General features: G+C 31.5%; 1 protein-coding gene across 1 annotated transcript; it reads right to left on the bottom strand.

Moving 5' to 3' along the window:
- Positions 1–753: 753 nt before the first annotated feature.
- On the bottom strand, positions 754–12,280 carry LOC135839406 (dual specificity protein phosphatase 22). Its single transcript, XM_065355419.1, has 6 exons — positions 12,087–12,280; positions 7,027–7,143; positions 4,845–4,969; positions 4,569–4,740; positions 4,315–4,493; positions 754–3,126 (listed from the first exon to the last, which is right to left on the bottom strand). The coding sequence occupies exons 1-6, from the start codon at positions 12,105–12,107 to the stop codon at positions 2,805–2,807; spliced, it is 936 nt and encodes a 311-aa protein (XP_065211491.1). The 5' UTR covers positions 12,108–12,280; the 3' UTR covers positions 754–2,804.
- Between the last annotated feature and the right edge of the window lie 9,851 nt (positions 12,281–22,131).

The raw sequence follows: 22,131 nt of genomic DNA, 5'->3' as shown, positions 1-22,131 counted from the left end.
CTGTGTAGAAGTAAGTACATAGGTAGGTATAGCCATAGGTAGCACTTTAGCCATAGGTAATGAAATTTAAATTAATGTAAAATACTCGCCGTGAGAAATCTAACATTTTTTCAATGTCAAGCGAAATTCGAAAGACGAATGTATGTACCATACCAATGTACCTACCTGTGTGAAATATAAATTATTTCACCAAGTAAAAATTGAAACTTGTATTTTCTTGATTTTATTCAATGTCTATTGTCTATTGAAGCAGATATCGCTAAGAAGTAAGAAACAATCTGTGCCATTACGATCCTCACATAAATTGAAACTTGAGTTGAATAAATTAACTTGATAAAAGCAAAATTACAGAATTTTGCTATTAAAAATTTTCGTTTATCATCTCGGCCGATCAGGTACACATACAGGCACAGGGTGCCCAGAAATATCAAGCACCCCTAAAAAAGTTTTCTACTAAAATACTTCGGTTGGTCATAGTGAATGATAATAATGATAGCACATGATTGGTTGTTGGACTGGAGAGATAACATTCCACCAATCATATTCATCTATTTCACGTTGCCAACCTATATTTTTAATGAAAAACTTTCTTAGGGGTGCTCGATATTTCTGGGCACCCTGTATGTTTTGTAAGCTCATTTAAAGTTTGAAGCACTTTCAATTTTATGACCAGAGTTTCCATTTCCATCATGTGGATTCAACCTATACCTATGATATTTCAGTCCCTTTCAAAGAAGAATGAAAAAACATGTGAAATATTGCATTAACATTTATTTTTTCCAACTAATAAAGTAAAAATTCAAATAAACATTTTTAAAAAAGTGTCAACGTTTTAACAAAAATTATTAAATAACTATAGGTAGGTATCATAAAAACGATGCGTAACAATTCTATACAAAAACAAATCGACCTCACAGCATTTTGTGTACATTTAGTTAGACAATTCATTTTGAATTAAGTAGGTATAGTTAATTAAACAAATCATTTTTTAAATAGGTAGTATGAATAAAGTATGGAACATGTTTGAACTATTTCAGAGTTGGGTTCTAATTTGACATTTGACTTACGAACGATACGTACTAATTGCATTTCGTAGGTAAAAGGTAACATAATTACTGCAAGTGATTACGTCAGTAAATCACCAACAGAGATTGTCATATTACAGTGAATTAAGCACCTACATACCTACCTACACGAAATAATGTACCGTCACCTACACACTATTTTCAATTTTGTATTGATTTAAAAAATTTTCTAGTCTCAATATTGCTCAAAATCGTCAATTTTCATTAAATCTATGCTCATTTGTTTTGTAATTAAGTGGGTCAATCATTTTTTTTTTAATTTACGAGCAAATTACGAGTAGGTATGTATTTCAGAAACTATTATTTTTTTTTGGTAGGTAGGTACTCAGGTAGGCAGATAGATATGTATGTATGTATGTATGTACCAGCAAGAATACGTACTTAGATGTTTATGATGGTAGGATTTATAAAACGTACAGGTATTTCATTTTTTTTTTCGTTTTTGAGCTTGACAGACCAAATTTTAAAAATCCATTAAACTTGATACTGAATTTCGACTTCATTTTTGTGACATTTATCGAGTTATTTATGGCTTCCCCACAGGAAGTAGGTATGTATTATTGAGTAGGTAATAAATTTATCGAGGTGACTAAATTTCACGTTTTAGCAAATAACTGCAAGTACATAATATACATAATATCAATACTACGTTGAAAATAGGCACATATTTTTTTTCAATCACTCAAAATTACTAAAAAAAAAAAAAAAATAATCATAATGAATAAATCATATCACAATCCAACAAAATTCAATCAACAAAGGAAAATAAAAATATTAGTGACTAAAATGCATTTTAAAAAATTCCAAAATAAATAAAAATTCATATTCTAAGTATACTTATACTAAATACAATACAATAGCAACTTAAATTAATTTAAGAAAAATATTTGAGTACATCTTTCTAAAAAGAGATGCCTGGACACACATCATTCTATCACTTTTCACATGGAAATTATAACTAAGCGTAGTAGTATTTCATACAGAAATTGCGAGTACACCTTGGGCGCAATAATTCTGAAATTCTTTACCTACCGAGTTAATTTCAACAAAAATTGATGCAAAAGCTCGACAATACATATAGGTACTGTTGTTCTTTACAATCTAAATCGAAGGTACCTACACAAATTCAAGACCTCATCTACTGATTCAAAGAAAAAGAATTTGTGGTCTTAATACCTATGCGTTGAAATTACCTACACTCCAAGTTGAATTGTACCGATGTAAATTTAAATTTTGTTTGCGAAGCATAGCAGTGTGGGTTTTGTGATATTTTATAGAATCTAATTTGAATTGAAAGTGTAATTTTTTAGAGAGTACCTAACACTATACCTACATATTAAAAAGATCAACCTTTAGTATAGCAAATAATTGTGTGTCTATCAACAGTTTAAAAATCATATTCATGATATCATTTTTTGAAAATTTGATTGATTTTAATCTTACGTTTTGATTGCAGCTTTTGAGATCAAACATTGATTTTTGTTTTGAGAACTGAGAAGTAATCAACATAAAATACCTACCTAGGCAAAAAAATATTGCACTCCAATATCTGATTTGTTGATTTGAAGGAAAATGGGGCACCCATCTAGGTACCTTCCAAGTAAATATAATGTTTTTTTTTTAAGTTATAAAACATGATTTAAAATAAAAATTGAAAAAAAAACAAACTCACTCAAATCATGAATTAATTTGTCACTTATTTAAGTGAGTAGTATAATTTTACTCATTTAATCTATCTTCAAATGGCATTATTTCATCTAAATCAACTATTGGAGCAATATTACGTATACTAAACGCACTTCTACGATTTGAACATCGTTGTGGTGTGGATGGGGCAGACATAAAATGTGGTTTTTCATTATCACCCAAATCTGGTAGACTTTGTACTGAATTTACGCGAGATGGAGGTAGACTTGATGAACTCATGAGAATTGCTGGACCACTTGAAGGCCTTTTGAATGGATCTAATCGGCCTTTAGATGTTGACGGAGCATTCATTGAAGAAGTTCTCGCAGTCATGGAACTTTTTCTTACCAATTTCCTACGAAAAAAATAATGTATGTAAGTAAATTGAAATTTAATCAGTTATAAAATCTGCTTTTAGGTACATGTTTCTAAAATTTAATTGAAGAATACTCAAGCGTGTAGGAATAAAACGAAGGCGCTGACTAGCTACGAGTATCTCAATTTTTATCCAATCGATTTCTTTTATCGTATAGGTAGTACCTACCTAAGAGATAAGATGATTGTATTTTTTACGCACACAATGCTATTTTTGATAGAGATTCTTCAGCATATGGGTCATTATTAAAAGACATAATACAGTTCAGCTCCAAGTGTTTGAAAATATAGGTATATTTTTCAATTAATAATCATTCTTTTCATTAAAATTCTTTGATATTGCATACCTACTCTTCAAAAAAAAACTCAAGTGGATATCTACACATCATGCGGAAATTTAATTTGCTGACTTTTTCTCTTTTTCTTTCCTTTTTTTCTGTAATGCAATGTATGTCAAGAGTTATTGATTTAACACTTCGAAAACTGTCGAGTAAATGCTGCACAATTGAAATTTTGTTGTCGATTCGCATTAATAGGTAGTTTACGATAAGTAATTTGTGTTGCCGTAGTTTAATTGAATTTGGAAAGCATTGTGTAATGGGTTATTTATCGTTTAAAAGTTAAATTGTTATACTGCGAGACAAATTGGATTTGTTCCAAAAATTTCTTGATAAATGAATTTTGTTCGATGTGCAACCCTTAACTTGCTAAAATATAAACTATCTGTTTACGTTTTGGAAATTCACACTCAGACTTATTAATTATGAAGTAAACCGATACACTACCTACCTATTTTCTTTTTATACGTGTAGGTATCAGTCTTTTTAGGTTTTGCGTATTGCGAATTTCTTTATATGAAATTTTGAAATTTTGGCGTGAACAAAATGAAAATTTAGTCAAGTTACCTCGCTTGAATAATTACCAGGGTGATTTTTATACCTATCCTATCATGAAAAAAGCATTACAGCAGCTTGCTGCAGATCGCAGCGTAATAAGCGGTGACATTTAAGATTTTTTGTAGGCTTATTAAGTAGGTATCTACCATAAAAAAATCAAATGTATGGTAAAAAAAAGTGAAAACGAGAAAAAAAACTAAAAAATTTAAAAATAGGTAGGTAATAAATAAATAAGCTAATAAGTAGTTGAAAAAAAAGGAAACAAACTTTACTTGTTGGTTTGCAAGTTGCATATTCCAGTTGGACATGTTTCTCCTTTAGAACAATTTCCTTCGCAAATATGTTTGGAAATGATCAATTTTTGGTATGATTTCAACATTGACTGACAGTGATGCTCGTCTAGTTCTATCAAAGCTACGCTAGGAAATCGTTCTTTCAGTCTTTTACGCTCCTAAGATGATCAATTATTTTAAAATTACAATTTTGCCTACTTATCGTATGGTTTATGAAAAATTTAAGCAATTACCTCTAGCAATCGAGAATTTTCAAAATCTTGCAACTGTTTCTGAAAACCTGAATTGGGATTCGCTACTGCTCTTCCAACTCTTACAACTTTCAAAGCTTCTTTCCAATTCAATGTAGTTACACTCATTATATAAGCTACTGTTACGGTTACACTACGAGACATTCCAGCTAAACTGTACAAAACAGTGAATCATGCATAAAAACTTTTAAAATTATTGTTTCTACGGTATTCATGAACCATGAAGATTGATTACAACTAAGTAGGAGACATACATACCAGTGAATTAGTACGTTGCCATCTCTTAAGCGGGCAGCATGAATGAAATCGTTACATAGGGGAAAATATTGACTTAAATTTTGACTTGGAGTATCGGAAGCAAGCACACAAAGGTAATGTTTGTCCTGAAAACGATTGCATAGGTACTTATTTCATATGGTAATATTAGAATCTCGTTTCAGTTTTTTTTCTTTTGTATACAAATCATCAACATTTACCTACACTTTACGTATTGATTCAATTCGTTATAAAATCCTACCCACCTCCCATAATGTAAAATAATTGACAGTGTGTGGCACGGTCAATTAGGAACACTCGTAGATGACATTCAAATATTCTAGATGGACGCTTTAAAATAATGAAAAGTGGCATAATACTGCTTAAAAGAATTTAAATTGACCATTAAATACTATTCTCTTTCAATAGAAGCATACACTCGACTCCACGATATTCATTTTCCCAGCTGGAGCGAGAGTTGATTTAAAAATAATTCATACACTGCACCTTTGCTCCTCAGAATTAAAGGCCTGAGTCAACTTTCAACAATTTTAAGTTATCTATGGCTATACCTAACCAAAAAACTTGGTGTCCATAAAAATTCAGAGGTCTAAAAAAATCTAAATAATTGAACATTATTGAAAAGTAAAGTAAAGAAAAATCAACATTGACAATCTTGGTGAAAAGAGAGAAAAAATGTCTAAGTTACTTATTACTGCTCCCTAATTACGAACATTTCGATTTTTTATGGCGAGTTAACGAATGCGAAAGTGTTTTAAACAAGGATTGTCTTTTTGAAACACGTACGTCGTACAGCTAAGTAGTTTTACCTTTTTTTTAAAAAAAAATCTCAATGAACCTAACCCATTCTTCCTGCAATGTAAGTACATAAACCTCTGAGCTGATCGGTTACTTCGAGTGGATGAGTATGCAACTATAGTAAGGTACCTACATAATTTTATAACAATTGCATATTGATTAGATCGCAGGGGAACGAGAAGCACAAACTTGAAATTATTGTTTTCAAAATTTATTTTCCTGAAAATTATTTCTAAAATTCTCACAATGAATAAGACGCGAAAAACGATGGGCATTATCAACGACTAAGTAGGTACCTAGGTACTTATAATCGTTACAGCGGTGCTAAGATGCTGGAATCCAAAAAATGTGTTATGGGAACTCCTTCTCTGCTACCATTTGTAAATAAGGTCAAAGAATCAAACGCAAAAAACATTTTTTTTATTTAAAAAAAAAACAGATTTTTAAAATTTTATTTTTTTTAACGGCCTTTTTTCGTTCGAAAAAATATCTTATCTACTCTTATCGAGTAGTGTTTCAACCTGCCTCCCCTTTCAGTTTATTATTATCGTACCGGAGATTCTAAAAATTAATTTCAAAGAAAATAACTAAGTATGGAAAAATTTCAAGTTATTATGCATCTTATGTCCCTGTGATCTAATTTTTATGCAGTCATTCCAGAATGACGTAGGTAATTTTTATTGCAACAGATTTTTAAATCATTTTTCATTTTTATAAACCATAGAATGGATAGAAAAGTGTATTTGTAAATTTTCGAATCTCAAATGATTCATTTATTCAGCTCTAAAATAAATTTTACAAATGCACATAAGTCATATTCGTGACTAAAAATACATTGTACGAGTATAATATGTAACATGTTTTAAATAGGTACCTATCATTTTTTATCGAAAAAAAGTTCTTTGTTTGCTTTTGCACAAAATCAAAACGTTCGTAAATTTTAATATCAAATAAATAATATAAATTATTCTTTCCACGAAATGTTTGAAAAGAAAAGAAAATTTTCAAGAAAGCCATAAATCTGTTCAGATTTGATAACGCACGAAATAGGACAGAAAAAAAAATGGAAAATATGGTGTTTAATAGCGCTTAAAAATTAAATTTTGTAACTACGCAAAAGGTCAGGTTTTGGCGATTATTCATCGTTCTTGAGTCGTTTGCATTTAAAACTATACAACCTTTTTTAAGGGAAGAAATATTTACGCAACGTTGAGCAAGTTCGTTCGTTTTACTCGTTTTTATGTGAGTATTATGTAGGTATGTATAATCACTGGTGGATTTATATGTATGTAAGCATACAAATGTAAAATGAATCGTATTTACAACGAAAAGAAAAATAAAGAAAATGAAAATCTATTACACTTACTGGGTAAACTCTTTTAGCTGCGTCATGAATGGACAGTATATGCGTGATTTTAAATTTTTCCAGTTGAGCAGAATCCTTAGAATCTCTATAATTACCAACATATAGTCCAGGCATTATCTGAAAACAGAAATTACGTAGGTATAAATAGCTAATCCTTTCATGCGAATGTCTTTCAGCAAATTGAACCTTTAGTTTTCTGATCATTGAGCATAGGTAAATTATGTGACAGTACAAATCGTAGTCAAAGTTCAATGAACTTGAATTCATTAATTAGATATTTTATGTGAAATTTATCCAAATAGGTAGGTACTTATCTAACTACTTCCTTTTGCATCTATCTATACCCATTGCCCATCAGGGAAAACATATTAGGCCTACTAAGCATTTGTAGTTAAAAGTATCTCATACGCAGGTAGGTACCTAACATATATGTGTAGGTACATATTGAAAACACAATTGAAAATCCAATTATAAATTTTATGATTTTTTTCAATTTTTTGGAACCATAAAAAGTCTGTAGGAAAAAGGTAAGGTACATATCAACCTAAATCATAATAAAGCAAGAACACTGAAACAGTAAACCATAAAATAAACTATGCAAACCGATCGATAACCAATAAACCAAGGCTGAAAATTTCACGACCAAGTAAGGTAAATTCAAAAATTTTCTAATAGTATTTCGCTGATATAGCTTCAAAAAACAAACAATTTTTCGAACACCTAACCTACCTAACTGTATATTTTACCAAAGTCGGAATAAAAAGTGAAGAAATCACGCTATATCTCAATTTATTTACATGAACGCCTCCTAAGGGAGGTTTTCCCACATAAAATTCCCACAACGGTTATTTTCGCATTATTACGTCTTTCTTGCAAATTCTTCGTAACGTAGAATGTATAAAATGAAAAAAGGTTTCATAACCTTTGATTTTTTTCATTTAGCAGTTTTCAAGGGTTAATTAACGGGATCAAAGGAAGTACTTTTGTTTAAAAATACCTACCTATCTTCTTTCCGTTCGCGGTCATCAACCTTTAATTCAGGATTTAAATTCGTTCTGCCTTTTTGTAGGTACAAATGTTGTATAAGGAAGTTCGTGCCGGAATTTATTTTTGATTCTATTTACTTCAACCTAACCAATAGTTTAAAAATCACATTCGTAGAAAAAGGGATTAATTATTAAATACCTGCTACGTTTTATCGGGAGAAAAATCATGTTAGGTACCTTGAAATGCAGACATTTTTGCATGCAATACACCTTAAATGTGAATGACACGGAAAAAACAAAACGTCAGCTTGGGGAAAAAGTAAATCGATAAAAATAATGGTAATTTTAAATTTATCCAATAAACAATTTTCAACAAACGACCTTTCAATGATGTCTAGGTAGGTATAGCTATCAACTTTCAACGTAGGTAGCAACCAAGTTGGATTTTTTTCTTCTAATTACCAACTAATACTAAATAGGTATACCTAATCGAGATTCCAGAAGAATTGTAATTTTTGTTTTCTACATTTTGTTAAAAAACCCAATCTTATTAAAAATTTAAGAATGCAATTAATGTGGCGTTTTAAAGTGTCCCAATTAGGTAGTTTTTAGTTAGTACGTAAATGTATATTGTATATGTAGCTCTAGTATTCAGATTGAATAAGTAGGTAGCTAATACCTACTTAATGGACAAATATTAAGAGCCGATGAAATTGTATAAATTGAGAGGTGTAAAGTTACCTCGATGGAGTATGTCACATGTCAGGGTGGAAGAAACATTGACATTTTAGATACAGGATGCCCTTTCAGAATGAAACTTGGAAATTAGGTAGGTACTCGTAATGTTGAGCTCGCGCATGCATGTTTACCTAACTTCTTGATTTTGAGAGTAAATTTACATTAAAAGCCCAAGTACATTTTGGACCAAATCTTAAATAATACCTACTGGGTGTTAAATTTTTTCAAAAATTTTCAAATTTGAGTTCTCATCTCATGATGTGGGACTCGACTTTTGAAAGTGGTAAACAAAATGTTGATTTTTTTCAAAGTTTTGTTAAGAATCTTGATTTTTATACTTTTTGAAAACTTATTAGGTACCTATACTCTCTAAATTTAAAGCAGTCAAATTTCACTGCTTAGCAGTCACGACATTTTGCCTTTTTAAAGCAGTAGTTTTTTTTACTGCAAAACAGTGAAAAATTACTGAATTGGTCAGTCAAAATGATTTTTTACTGACCAATTCAGTAATTTTTCACTGTTTTGCAGTAAAAAAAAACTACTGCTTTAAAAAGGCAAAATGTCGTGACTGCTAAGCAGTGAAATTGACTGTTTCAAATTTAGAGAGTAGGTAGGTACCATTTGATGCTTTCAAAATGAAAAAACTTCGAGCTCTCTATGATGGCATGAATTCCATGCCTCCGTTTCAAATAATTCAAAAGTTAGGGCTATTTTAATTGTAAAAAAAAAAATTGAATTGAGAAAGACATTAGAAACAAATTTTGCAATTTTTTGCACTCATCAACGCTGTATTCCATAGGGACTAAACTTCGTAATTTTCAACGCAAACGGAATCTTCTAACGTTGATCAAAAATACGAAGTTACCAACCTACTTTTTTTTATATACCTACTTAGTTGAAAAAATTGATTAATTTTATTTTGTCCAGTGTTTTTTGAAGAATTGAAACAATTCAATTTATTGAGTGAATGGAAGTAAATATTGAAATTTACGTCTTGAACTTTTTTTTTTCAAATCGAAACCCCCTTTCTTCGCGGGTGTAATAATCCTGCAATTATAAACACCCCGAAAAAAATTTCAGAGTCGGCAAAAGCGTATTGTGAATTTGTGAGTGCATTATTTTGTAGCTTCCGTGCAATTTTTTAGCTAACGATAATCGCCATTTTTTTTTAGCTCATGATATATAAGTTTCTACGGTATTTTTTTTCAATTTAGTATGAAATTCTAGTCGGTTTTCTTTAATTAAGAAATTGACAACTTTTAGCAGTTTTCTTCGGTGAATTTACAAATTTTTTTCGAAAGGTCACTTGCAAATTAGTTTTTTTTATCATGAAATGATTACCATAGGTTCAATATGGGTCGATTGGTACCTACAGGGTGCCCAGAAATATCGAGCACCCCTAAAAAAGTTGTCTACTAAAATACTTTGGTTGGTCACAGTGAATGATAATAATGATGGCACATGATTGGTTGTTGGACTGGAGAGATAACATTCCACCAATCATACGCATCTATTTCACGTTATTGCCAACCTATATTTTTAATGAAAAACTTTCTTAGGAGTGCTCGATATTTCTGGGCACCCTGTACATGCAGACTTGCAAAGTTCTTTTTTCGAATCGAAATACCTACAAACACCTACAGAGTGCCCAGACTGTGACCAACCAAAGTATTTTAGTAGAAAACTTTTTTAGGGGTGCTCGATATTTCTGGGCACCCTGTATTCCACGAGTAGGTAAAAGACGTAATGTTCCCTACCTATTTTGACAAGTGGATGAATTTCTGCAGGTACGAATATCTATATATGTATATTTCAGGATAAAACCAAGCTCAACTAAAATTTAAAATTGTTTCACTCTCGAGGTAGCTCATATTTACATTCGCAATCTCGTGAAAATAGATATAAAAGAAAAATTTAACAATAAAAAAATAACTTATGGTGAAATGTGAAGTGTGCGCGAACAATAATACGTGTGTCTAACTCAAGTACACATGATTGTATCGCAAGCTTTCAACAGTGCCCTGAACCTCTGATTGATTGTGTAAACGTGGATATGTAGTTTGTCTTACAATTTCTTGAATGGACTATCTTTTCAAAATTTTCCCAGACAATTCAATTTAATTTTATTCAAGTTGTCGAACTTTTTCATACTTGTTTTTCGGATTATACCTACCTAGTTTTAAAACATCTACTAGATAGGTACATGAAAATCAACTCCATTCGGGGTTGTTTTTTAATTTTAAGCAAGTACACCTCTATGGTATCAATTTCACCATTGAAAATGTTCAGTTCAGAGTAAGTAAATCAATATCAGCGTGCAATAAATTTACAATATACGAGAGAAAAATATGTACTAGTAACGTACATTCATTATTTGCAGTGCATTTGTTTTGTACATACACATACAGGGTGCGCAGAGATATCGAGTACCCCCGAAAAAGTTTTTCGTTAAATATTTCGGCTGGTCACAGTGAATAACAAAAATGATATCACATGATTGGTTGTTAGACTGAGGTGATTACATTCCACCAATCATAATATGCATCTACATATTTCACGTTGCCAACATATATTTTTAACAAAAAACTTACTTTGGTGTACCTACTCGACATTTCTGCGCATCCTGTAAACATTAGATAGGTAAGTGCAATGGGTATAGATAGATACCATCTACCCTTTGTACGAAATTTTAAATTGCATGTTTGTATCGATGATTAATCGATTGAGTTCAAATAATACGTAAATATGCAATCAAATAGCAATCATCATTACGTTTATTATTCGTGCTTATGACGAGGCTAGAAATGATAAAACCTATAAACAAACGACAATACTGAAAAAAAAAAGTCGACTAAATATTCTCATAAAAGGTACTATAAGCGAATAATTGCCGACAATGTGATTTGAAATTCAACACGTTTAGCAATCTTATTACACCAACAGCAATATACCTACTCGTAGGCTAGTAAAAATGAATTTTTAATCATTCAACGCTATAACACGACGAGCCACTCGTCGCATCAGTTCAGTTCATTCAATTTAATTTTTAATTGAACAAAAGCTGCATTTCGGCGAAAAACATTTATTCAGCTTAAGCTTTTGCATCAATTTCTGGCACGAACATTGGCAAGTGGCAATGCACACATCAATCATTTAATAAATACAAGTCGGTGATGTGATAATGAATTAATGACTGTTATTCGTAAATTGCAATACGATGAGATGATTCGAGGATGAAATTTTTTAAAATTTATGTACAATGCAGAAAAATTGTGATTTTTTAAAAACTTCTACTCGGGCCTTTGATAATGAAAAAATTTAAATGATTGTACTGACCTTGTTCATGCCATTTCCCATGCCAAATGTCAGGAATTGGGACTGAGAAAATCGTTTTCGACGTAACCCATTTCTTGCGAATGCGTTTTATGATCGGAGAGTTTTACCTAAGCTGCGTATTTTGATACTAACCAGCCGTACGAAAATAGAGAGTAGTAGTACTATTACGACGAAACGAAGCGCCTTTCTGTACTTGCTCGCAATGCGTCTCCGTAACCCCTTCCTTTGATCGATAGAACGAGTGAAATTTACACTTACCACGATACTTTGTGTTGATGTTGCCCTTTGGGTGGTTCTTTGAAAAAAAAAAAAAAAATGAAAGTGAGTAGTTTAGTTAAAAATATTATTGATGTAATTATAACGCTCGAGTGTTTTTATTGTGTCTGAAAAAACGCCGCTTGAAAAAATTTAATGCATGCTTATACGTGGTGAAATTTATACCTATATACGGATATATAGGATGGTTAAAATTCGCCTTTGCATAATTCATTCTTTGAAAATGATTGAATTTGAATATGTGTAAGAGAATCACGTTCTACGTCTGGTACGTCTGTCTGCGAATATCGACATTAGGTAAACGAATTACCATAGAGGGAACATTTTTCCAAAAACGATGTGAAAAAATAAAACAAATTAGCGAGGTACACTATTTTTAAAAATTATATCTTCTGTTTTTTTTCGTTTTCGTTTTTTTTTTTTTTTTTTTTTTTTGCAGTAAATCCATTAACCATATTTTTTATTCAAGCACCTATTCGTTCTATACGAAATGCCAAGACCAATGATAGCCGATAGGTATAGGCAATCGAAATGGAAAATGCACAAGTTATGACTGAAACATGAACACAAATAAAATTTAATACACGAGTATATTTTTTAAAAGGTTTTTTACGAAGACGACGATGAAAATTTTTCATCAAAGGTGTCGCATATTCATTATGATGGTACCATTGTAATTTCAAACGCTTTTTCAAGGACCCCGTAGCCTTTATTTTTATTATAACGTTACATTAATCAGAGGTATTTTATACGTACGTACCATAACCTATTCCAAAAAATATCGAGGTGCCTCATCGTAAATCATTAAAACTACGTATTCGTAGTGAATGCATCGCACGCATCAAATGCTAATTAAAATGAAAAAGCAAGCAGTAAAAAACTAGAATGATTAGGTACCGAAAAAAATGCGTGCTTAGATCCTAAAGGAAACACGCAGAGCTGGACTTTTTTAATACATAAATAGGTACATTAATAATTTTTTGAGAGAATGACATTCATTCAAAATGCATTTAAAATTGAAGTCATAGATTCAATTTTTAAAAAAGGTTTTTACGTCACTGAAAAAAAGCTGCATTAAAAGTAGGTTGTTTAAGTTTTGCCGATTATGCAGAGTTGTTAATGAATTTCTTAAGTACCTACCTATGTATTTATTACAATAATTTCAACATTTTTTGAAGTACCTACACAGATACCTACAAAATTAAAACAGGATCATTGCTACTTAACGTTTCAATATCAATTCCATATCTCGTATCTACCTACCTCCCTCTCAGAATTCACCCAGTCAAATATGTATATCTACAGGGATGGAAAGCTAGCCGAAAGCTAAAAGCTAAAAGCTGAAAGCCAAGGAAAGTTTGGGATGTTTGAAAGCTAAAAGCTATAGCTAAAAGCTTCATTTTTTCAGCTTTCTTTCAGCTTTTTACCTTTTTTTTGCATGTTTCTCTGGTTTAGTTTCAGTTTCAATTTTTTGTAATAGATATAGCCATTTGCCATTTTCCTTATTTTTTTGTTGTTGTTGTGAGTATCCATGCCCCATGGTATGGTGTACTTTTCTGTATTGTAGCAATGTGTGAAATGAAAATATTAAAAGACTAAAAGCTAAAAGCTGAGAGCTAAAAGCTAAATAAAAGCCAGAAGCCAATGATTTTTGGAAGCCAAAAGCTAGCCTTTAGAAAGTTTCATTAATTTGAGGAACCAAAAGCTAAAGCTAAAGTTTCATCTTTTAGCTTTCCATCCCTGTATAGGTATCTAATAAAATGTAGTCTGCATGAAAATAATTTATTTTGTCAATTATTTTATTTTATTTTTTTACAAATTTTTGAAGTCTTCCTCCTAATTCGAATTAGAAAAATTTCGATCTCGCTAGCTTTTCTGTCGCCTATCTTATATGTATAATGGGAACATAAAATATGTGTAGCTCAACTGTCGAACAATAAACTTACCATATTCATTGTTTACTGATACGTATACGTATTCTTATCGTCAGAAAGTGCACCAAGTAGGTACTAGGAAACTTCGCAAATGGCAGATATTTTTTTGCACTATACTTAGGTACACAATTCTGTTAATATTGTAGGTAGTTAAAGAAAAACTTAGTGATCATTCAAAGTTTTTAAACAAATTCAATAACGGTTTTTTTTCCTAAAATGAAATCATTGGTTGCTATAATTGCTCTTCTTTCTGTGTTTGTTGATTTTATTATTGCCGGGCCTGTTGGACAATTTTACACAAATGTAGGGCTGACAATCGCATCATTTTCCATTGCAACATCCTCATTCGTTGGTCCAGCAATAGCAATGTCATTACTACCACTTTTTATTGCAATCTCAACGACCGTATTATTTATGTGTCCTTGTTGAATATTTTCGGACGTGCATGTTCAGAGAGCTAGTGAAACTTAAATTCAGTGCTTTCAATCATGTGGTGTTTCGTGATCAATGTAACTCAATGAATAAATGATTCGAAGATACATATGTGTTTTATTTACATAGGTAAATACCTTTACTTACGTTTTTATTTATTAAACTGTACTTAAACTGTTCACCACTCGATGTACATTTGGGTGTATCCTAAAAAAAAATAGTGGGAGGATTTTGATCAAATTCAGTGAACTTCTTACATTAGAAAATTAAAAGTCAACAAGAAAAAATTTCAGTTGGGGAGGGGATCGTGATTTTTTATACTTTGCAAAATATTTTTTAGAAAAACTTTTACATCCTCACAAAAGAAACCTCTTGACTCCCGAATCTCTTGTTGAAATAGAAATGAAAAACTCGGATACCTAGGGTGAAAAAGGACTTCAAATAAATAAAATTTCCAAATTTCGGAGTTAGGAGATTCCAATTTCCATTGTTAGCTTTATTGCTTAAATTTTGTTTTAAGGCTGAAAAAAACGTTGAGAAATTAGTTAGCTACAAAAAATCTGAAATTACATTTTTAAAAATCAAATTTGAGATTAAATTGGAGAGTTTGTACTTTTATGAGAGCAAAAAAAAGCAAGAGTTCGAAGTTCAAAGACCTCATGCTTCAATTTTTTTAACCTACTTTTCATGACTTTATAATATGTACATTTCCTTTTTTTTACTGAATGAACTTGACGTAGGTAGGTAATATTTCTGCTTCTTTTTTACGTCACTGTCTAAATGTCAAAAAAATCATTATCGCATGTTTCGTCTATTTCCTGACAAATCGAGTTACCTATACCAACTTGCATTTAAACTTGATTGCTCGTAGACATAAACCTACATAACACATGCGATGACTTCTACTTAAAAACGCAGTTGGTACATTTTCTTCCCACCATCAAAAGGTCAAATTTTGGCGATAATTTACCATAATACTTATACCTACATACAAATTTGAAAATTTATTTTGAAAAGGCGAGCAAAAATTCAAAATTGGGTCGCATGTTTCTTGGGCGTGGAACAAAATTTAGTCCAGAGAGCAAAATTTTTTGAGTAAAGTAGTAAGTAAAAAAGAGGGGGTGTTTGTAATAAAATTGATTTGAAATTTTTGAATCAAACTCAAGTTTTCATAGTTCAATAATTACATACACACCTAATAAATAGGAGGAGAGGGCATTGTTTTGAAAAATTTTCAAGTGCCTTCTTTAAATTTATTGTTACCTACCTACCTATGCTAATTTCATCGTTTCAGTTTTTGCGAAACATTTCGCATTCTCTTCCATGAAGCCTATTTTTTTTAGGACCAACGTCGAGCGTGTATGGAGGAGAGGCAAAAAGGTAATAGGACTTATATTTACCTAATAGGTATCCATTTATTATGCAATTCATGTTGATATCCATTAAAAACCTCTAAGAAGTAAGGTTTTATTTTCGAAAAAATGCAAAAAAAAAACAAAAAAATTGATGGATCAATTTCTTTGCCCCTTTAAAAAACATGAAAGGAAAATAGGTACTATCACAGAATATAGAACTGCTTCCATTGTAAATTGTTTTCAGTGGTCTAAAATCCCTGTTTTCACATCTACTGAAATATTATCATAATATTATTCGATTTTATTGAGAAATGTGATACGGAAACCCTGAATTTCAAATTCAAGGGCTAAAAATGTCTTGTCTACATTGCATCCCGTCTAACCAAGAGCAACCCCCTATGATTTGAGGTATAGGCAACTCATGTTGAGTCCATGTAAGATTGTTTTGCTTTGGTCCAGAATTAAAGAAGCAATTTAAATGCACGAATTTCATATGTAGTAAGAATACGGAACTAATTGAGGAGCTTGGAATCAAAACTCACTTTTGACACCAAAAGTCGATATGCGTTTTTTTGCGGATTCGGATACTTCTTCAATTTCTCTATCACCCTACAGAATCCATTTTTCCGAATTCGGCCCCAGTTCTTCACAATTTCGTGTTAAAAAGTGCCCTTGGAGTCAAAACTCACTTTTGCCAGTGGCAAAAGTGAGTTTTGACTCCAAGCTACAAAAAAAACTGTATTTTCAAGGTCGCATGGCAGTCTACAAAGCCAAAATGATTCAATTGCAACTTGGGAAGCATTTTCTGATAGTGAAAATAGCGAAAATGGTAGTTTTGAATTTGGAAGTTATGCAACTGAGGAGGTAAAAAATTGGATGTATTGAGCGCTCAAAACTTTTAAAGCTCTCTGGAGGCGGAACAAAATACTCTACAGAAAAATGAAGTCGAGGAAAATTGTAGAGAATTAAATTTCCAATCGACCTAATGTCGTTAGTTTTCTTCTAGAGTGCTTAGTTTTCTATATATTTGCAAAAGAAAGTATAATTTTTGGAAAAATTCAGCGCTCAAAACTTTTAAAGCTGTCTGGAGACGGAACGAAGCATTCTACAGAAAAATTAAATCGAGGAAAATTGTAGAGAATTAAATTTCCAATCGACGTAATGTCGCTAGTTTTCTTCTAGGAGACTTATTTTTCGATATATTTGCAAAAGAAAGTAAAATTACCCCACCTTGGAATCAAAACTCACTTTTGCCAAACTTGAAAGCCATACTGCAACGATATGGCAACTTGAAAAAAAAAAATTTTCTCATGGAATCCCATTTAGTAGTCTTACTCAAGAGCTCGACACACTTTGCGACGTTTTTTTCATCAACGCACTAGGCGAAATCAGTTATTGTCGATTTTCTCGAAACTTTGTCCGATGGCAAAAGTGAGTTTTGATTCCAAGCTCCTCAATTAGTCAATAAGAAAATTATGATTTATTCAAATCACCAAATTTTTTACAAATACCTCAATAGCATTACAAACCTACTTTGAACAACGTAGTAGATTTTTTTCGGACAACCTTAAAAATTGATACGCACCTACTACCTACCTACAAATATTTACTTGGCCTAAATCCTAATCAATAGTACAGGATATAATATCGCTTGCTCATACTTACTTAAATATCTATTCATGGAAAAGTACATTTTACTCGGGTACTCAGGTATCAGTTATCGCACAGGTAGAAGAGTAGAAGTAGGTGGTTATCCCTTATAGCACCTATTTCATTTTTTTTAAAAAGACTTCACGCATGGAAATCGTTATAAAACGACATAAAAAAGAAATCATTGAATGAGTTGAGTAGGTAACTATTGCACGAGGACTAGCTACGCGCCGGAAGTTCTTGAATCCCTTATTGATATAGAATGGCCTTAGAGATAATGAAAGGAATTTTTATACCATTACAAGCCATAGTCTTTCCCATCATATCATTTTTTAAAACGTCATTCTTTACGTCCTTAGTGATCGGGTTGATTTGTTGGTTGACTGGTCGAATTGATAATATTTTAAAGTGCAAATTAAGGATTCAAAATATATAATCTGATCGTGGCTTAAACGAGAAATAAAACGAAGAAAAATATTTTTCGATATACTCACGTGCTCTTCTTGAAATTTTTTCCGAATAACATTCGTATACCTACCTAGAGCAAATTATGAAATCATTTCTAAATTTTTTGTGTCCTTTATTAACGTTTATTACTTTCAAAACTGTTGTAGAAGCTGGTATTATGACAACCACTCTCATAACTGGCATAATATTATCTATTTTTTTAATTTTGGCCATATTTTTACCATGCATTGGATGGATTTTAGATGTAGCACTTCTTCCCGTTGCTTTTGCCGTAATTGTCGTGTCATGTATTGGATGTCCAATAGTTTAATTCACTCGTAGTGTAAGTTTTATTGTTAATTACCGTTATTTTAAATATATCTAAGGTATGTAGGTAGGTAGGTACCAGGTACCTATTTTGTCACCGATATCGCAGTTCGAGAAGAAATAAGTTTCATTCAATTTCAGTGCATAGTTTTGGAAAGTACCTACGGAAATACGATAAAACATATAAGCACTTACACATTGTACGTATTTTTTAATGTGAATCATTTTTCAATTGTTCACCGAATATTTCTAAAATTTACCTTGTTCTCTTTTAAAATTTTCCCAGGCTTAAAACTATTTTAAAGAAATATGATATGCTCTGATTTTTATCCTCTATTATGATTCCGGTCTTTCCTAGGTATTTTGTTTGCCATGCATGCTTGTTATATATGTGCATACCTAATGCCTACTAGGTACCTACCTCTACCTATATATTGTATTCAGAAGTACCTACACAGGTTAGTTGTGTTCTCGAAAGCACTGACTTCCAAATGGTTTTTTTTTTTTTTTCGTAGGTACCATACCTTTGATGGTCCTGCAATCTAGAAATCGTCAATTTACCTACTTCATCGAAAAACAATCCAACAAAGCAAAAATAGAAATGAAGTTCTTTTGCACAATACACACAATTACACATTGCAATCGCCTTCTGGGCTCCAGTTGATGATATTATTCATTTCAATTCAACAAACAGGAAGTTATACATTTATATCGACAACATGACTTGTAAAAAAAAAATGAGAAGAAATATATTTATGGAGGTTTTTATTTTGTTTCAATTTGTGAATGCAATTTTGCAATTTTTACTTCTATTTAAAATAAGTGAACTTGAAATTTTCGTTGGCGAATTAGACGAATGAATAGCGCTCTCTGTAAAATAGTTCAAGAAGTAAATTCACGCTTGACAGTACTTTTTTAAAATTATAGGCAAAGAATGAGGGCGTCCAAAGCATGGTTCAGAGTCACGAATTGTTTTTATTATCAAAACATAGATGCCTCTGTCATCATGACAAATATTTTGAGCAAGTAAAAATACAAAAAGGAAACGATTTTTACTTTTCAAAAACTTGAAACATTCACACTTTCATCAAAAATGCGCAGGCACCTACTCAAATTTCAGTTCTTCAACGACTAATTTTTAATTAACAAACTGAACAATTGATCATATCTGAATAATTGTAGAACGTGTGGCCAAAAAAGTACGCAGCAAATACGTAGGTACCTAGTTACCGAATAGATATCGCACTATACTTAGATTCTACTGAAATCCTTAAGTTGAATCTGAAAATTGTCTACAAAGGCATCTTTTTGATGTGTGAGTATTCACTTATTTTGTCAAATTTTATTTCATATTTTGAAAATTTTAGAAAAAGATTTTGTTTAAAAAGTTTTCGTTAGTGATCAAATTTGTGAGACAGCTTGTTGTTAATTTAAAATTTCAATTTGAGAATATTACCTTTGACAATCAAATCTTTTCTTTTTCAAAGGTTAATTCGGTGAAAATAAAATCATCAAATTTAAGCTTGATATCAATAGGTAATTGATTTCTCGGACTTGAACGACTTCGTGTGTGCATGTGTTTTTTTTCAACGATATTTTTTGAGAAGTAAGGTAACTCATTTTTTTCAGAATAAATTTATATACCTAGCTATTTTAGTTTACAGAGTCCTTCTTCATCAACTTGACGAAAAAAATTAAGGAATAAAACTTCTGTGGGAGTAGGTATAAATAAGTGAAAAAAGGTTGAAAATGTGAAATGGTTTTTTTTAAAAAATTTGAGAGGGAGAATAATTAAATAGATTTTATAATTCAGGGTAATGGCGAAGAAGGGTCAACAAATTTTAGTTTTGAAATAATCGTTTAACAAAACGGTGATATTTTATTGTACCTAATTGCGCGTCATATTTATTTAAATGATATTTTTTCAAAACAAGGTTAAAAAAATTTGCAGATTATTACTTGATGTTCTGTTATAAATAAACTATGATTCTATTTCCGGAAGAAATTTGGAAAAGGTCTCTGGGCAGTGAGCATAGCCACAAACTTTTAATGGTATTTTATCCTACTAGTAAAATAAAGTGATTTTTGACGATTTTTGATGTTTATTTCCTGAGCAGAGCGAGGGAAGTAATTAAAAATCGTCGAAAATCACTTTATTTCACTAGTTGAATAACATATTTTATCCAAACGTGGGAAGAAAACACGTCTTTGATCACTCGAGCGACTAGCGAGAGTGAATAAAGTAGTGTTTTATTCTACTAGTAGGATAAAATTAGATTACATATTTATTTTACCGAAGTGTACCTAATCGTTTTAAAAGAAAAATTTTAATGTCACGAGAAAAAAAGAGGGCAAAAAGATGAAATCAGGATAGATAGAGGTACCTAATTATATCTCCATCAGAACTTTTTCAGATGATTTTTTTTAATTAATTTTTTTTCTTTTGATATTCTTGTGGTACAGTTTTTGTGATAAATATTTTATGATTTTTAAATTTACTTTTATATGTAGGTAGGTTTTAAATTTCCTGCACAATCTAATCGCTTAATTGGCTTGATACTTTGAACAAATATGAATTATGATACATAGAACTACTTATCCATATTATTTTGATTTTCAATATCGAGATTGACCAGGTAGTTTTTCATAAATTAATCGATCAAGTAAGTAGGTAACGTAGGCCTAATAAAATTGAAGTATTCAACATTACCTCCGCACCTATCGAAAAAATTAAAATTTTGAACCATTTCGAAAAAGAACACTGAATCAGCTGAAAAAAGTTTAAAAACTATTGAATACATCTCGTTAAAAAAAATAATAATAATAAAGAAGATCAAAACAAAATTATTTTATACCTATTAAAGCCCCAAAAATTGATCGAAATTTCGAAAAATAAATTTTCTCCCTATATTATAGCCTACTGTTGTCAAATACCCGTAAGAATAACAATAATCGCCTCATCTGATTCAGAAATTAAACTCGTTCAATGTTTGGTGGGCCGATCATTATTTTACTTTTTCAAGAAACTTCATACGATTTAATACGTACACAAAGTATAAGAACGTGGAATTACACGTGATATGGCAATCGCGACCCAGATTACCATTTTAGCGACAGTCTGGATACTAACTAGGCTCCCGTGTGTCGTCATTTTTGCAGCCCCCGAAAACCTCCCTTTCGAAATTTTCGTGCCATTAACCGCACTCTATGTGTAAAGGGTTTCTTCAGCAAAGGGAGAAGGATAGTTGTATTATGTTGAATTCGCGGTAGCAGTGGAGTTTCCCAGAACGAGGCAGTCAGGCGGGCGACTCTCCGCGACAGATACAAACGGCACAGGCGCCTCTTACCAACGAAAATTTCTCTCTCGTTTTATTCTCTACTATGTTCCCCTTTCATTTCGCCTGACATTTCCCATTTTCTCCGGAGCAGTCTATAGATAATCGTAAACTTTCCAGCCTCTGTTTAGTTTTTCGACGCCAAAAGTGCGCCGTCACATGAAAAAAAAAACCTAGCACGGTTTATACCACACTAAACAATCCCAACATCGTGCCCTGGACATCGCTGAACTATGCAAAAATATATCAAAGCTTTTTTTTTCATGATTTACTCGCGATTAATGCGAAA

Source organism: Planococcus citri, chromosome 3 (assembly GCF_950023065.1).
Source record: "Planococcus citri chromosome 3, ihPlaCitr1.1, whole genome shotgun sequence".
Classification (NCBI taxonomy): Eukaryota; Metazoa; Arthropoda; class Insecta; order Hemiptera; family Pseudococcidae; genus Planococcus; species Planococcus citri.
This window is presented reverse-complemented; position numbering and strand designations above follow the sequence as displayed.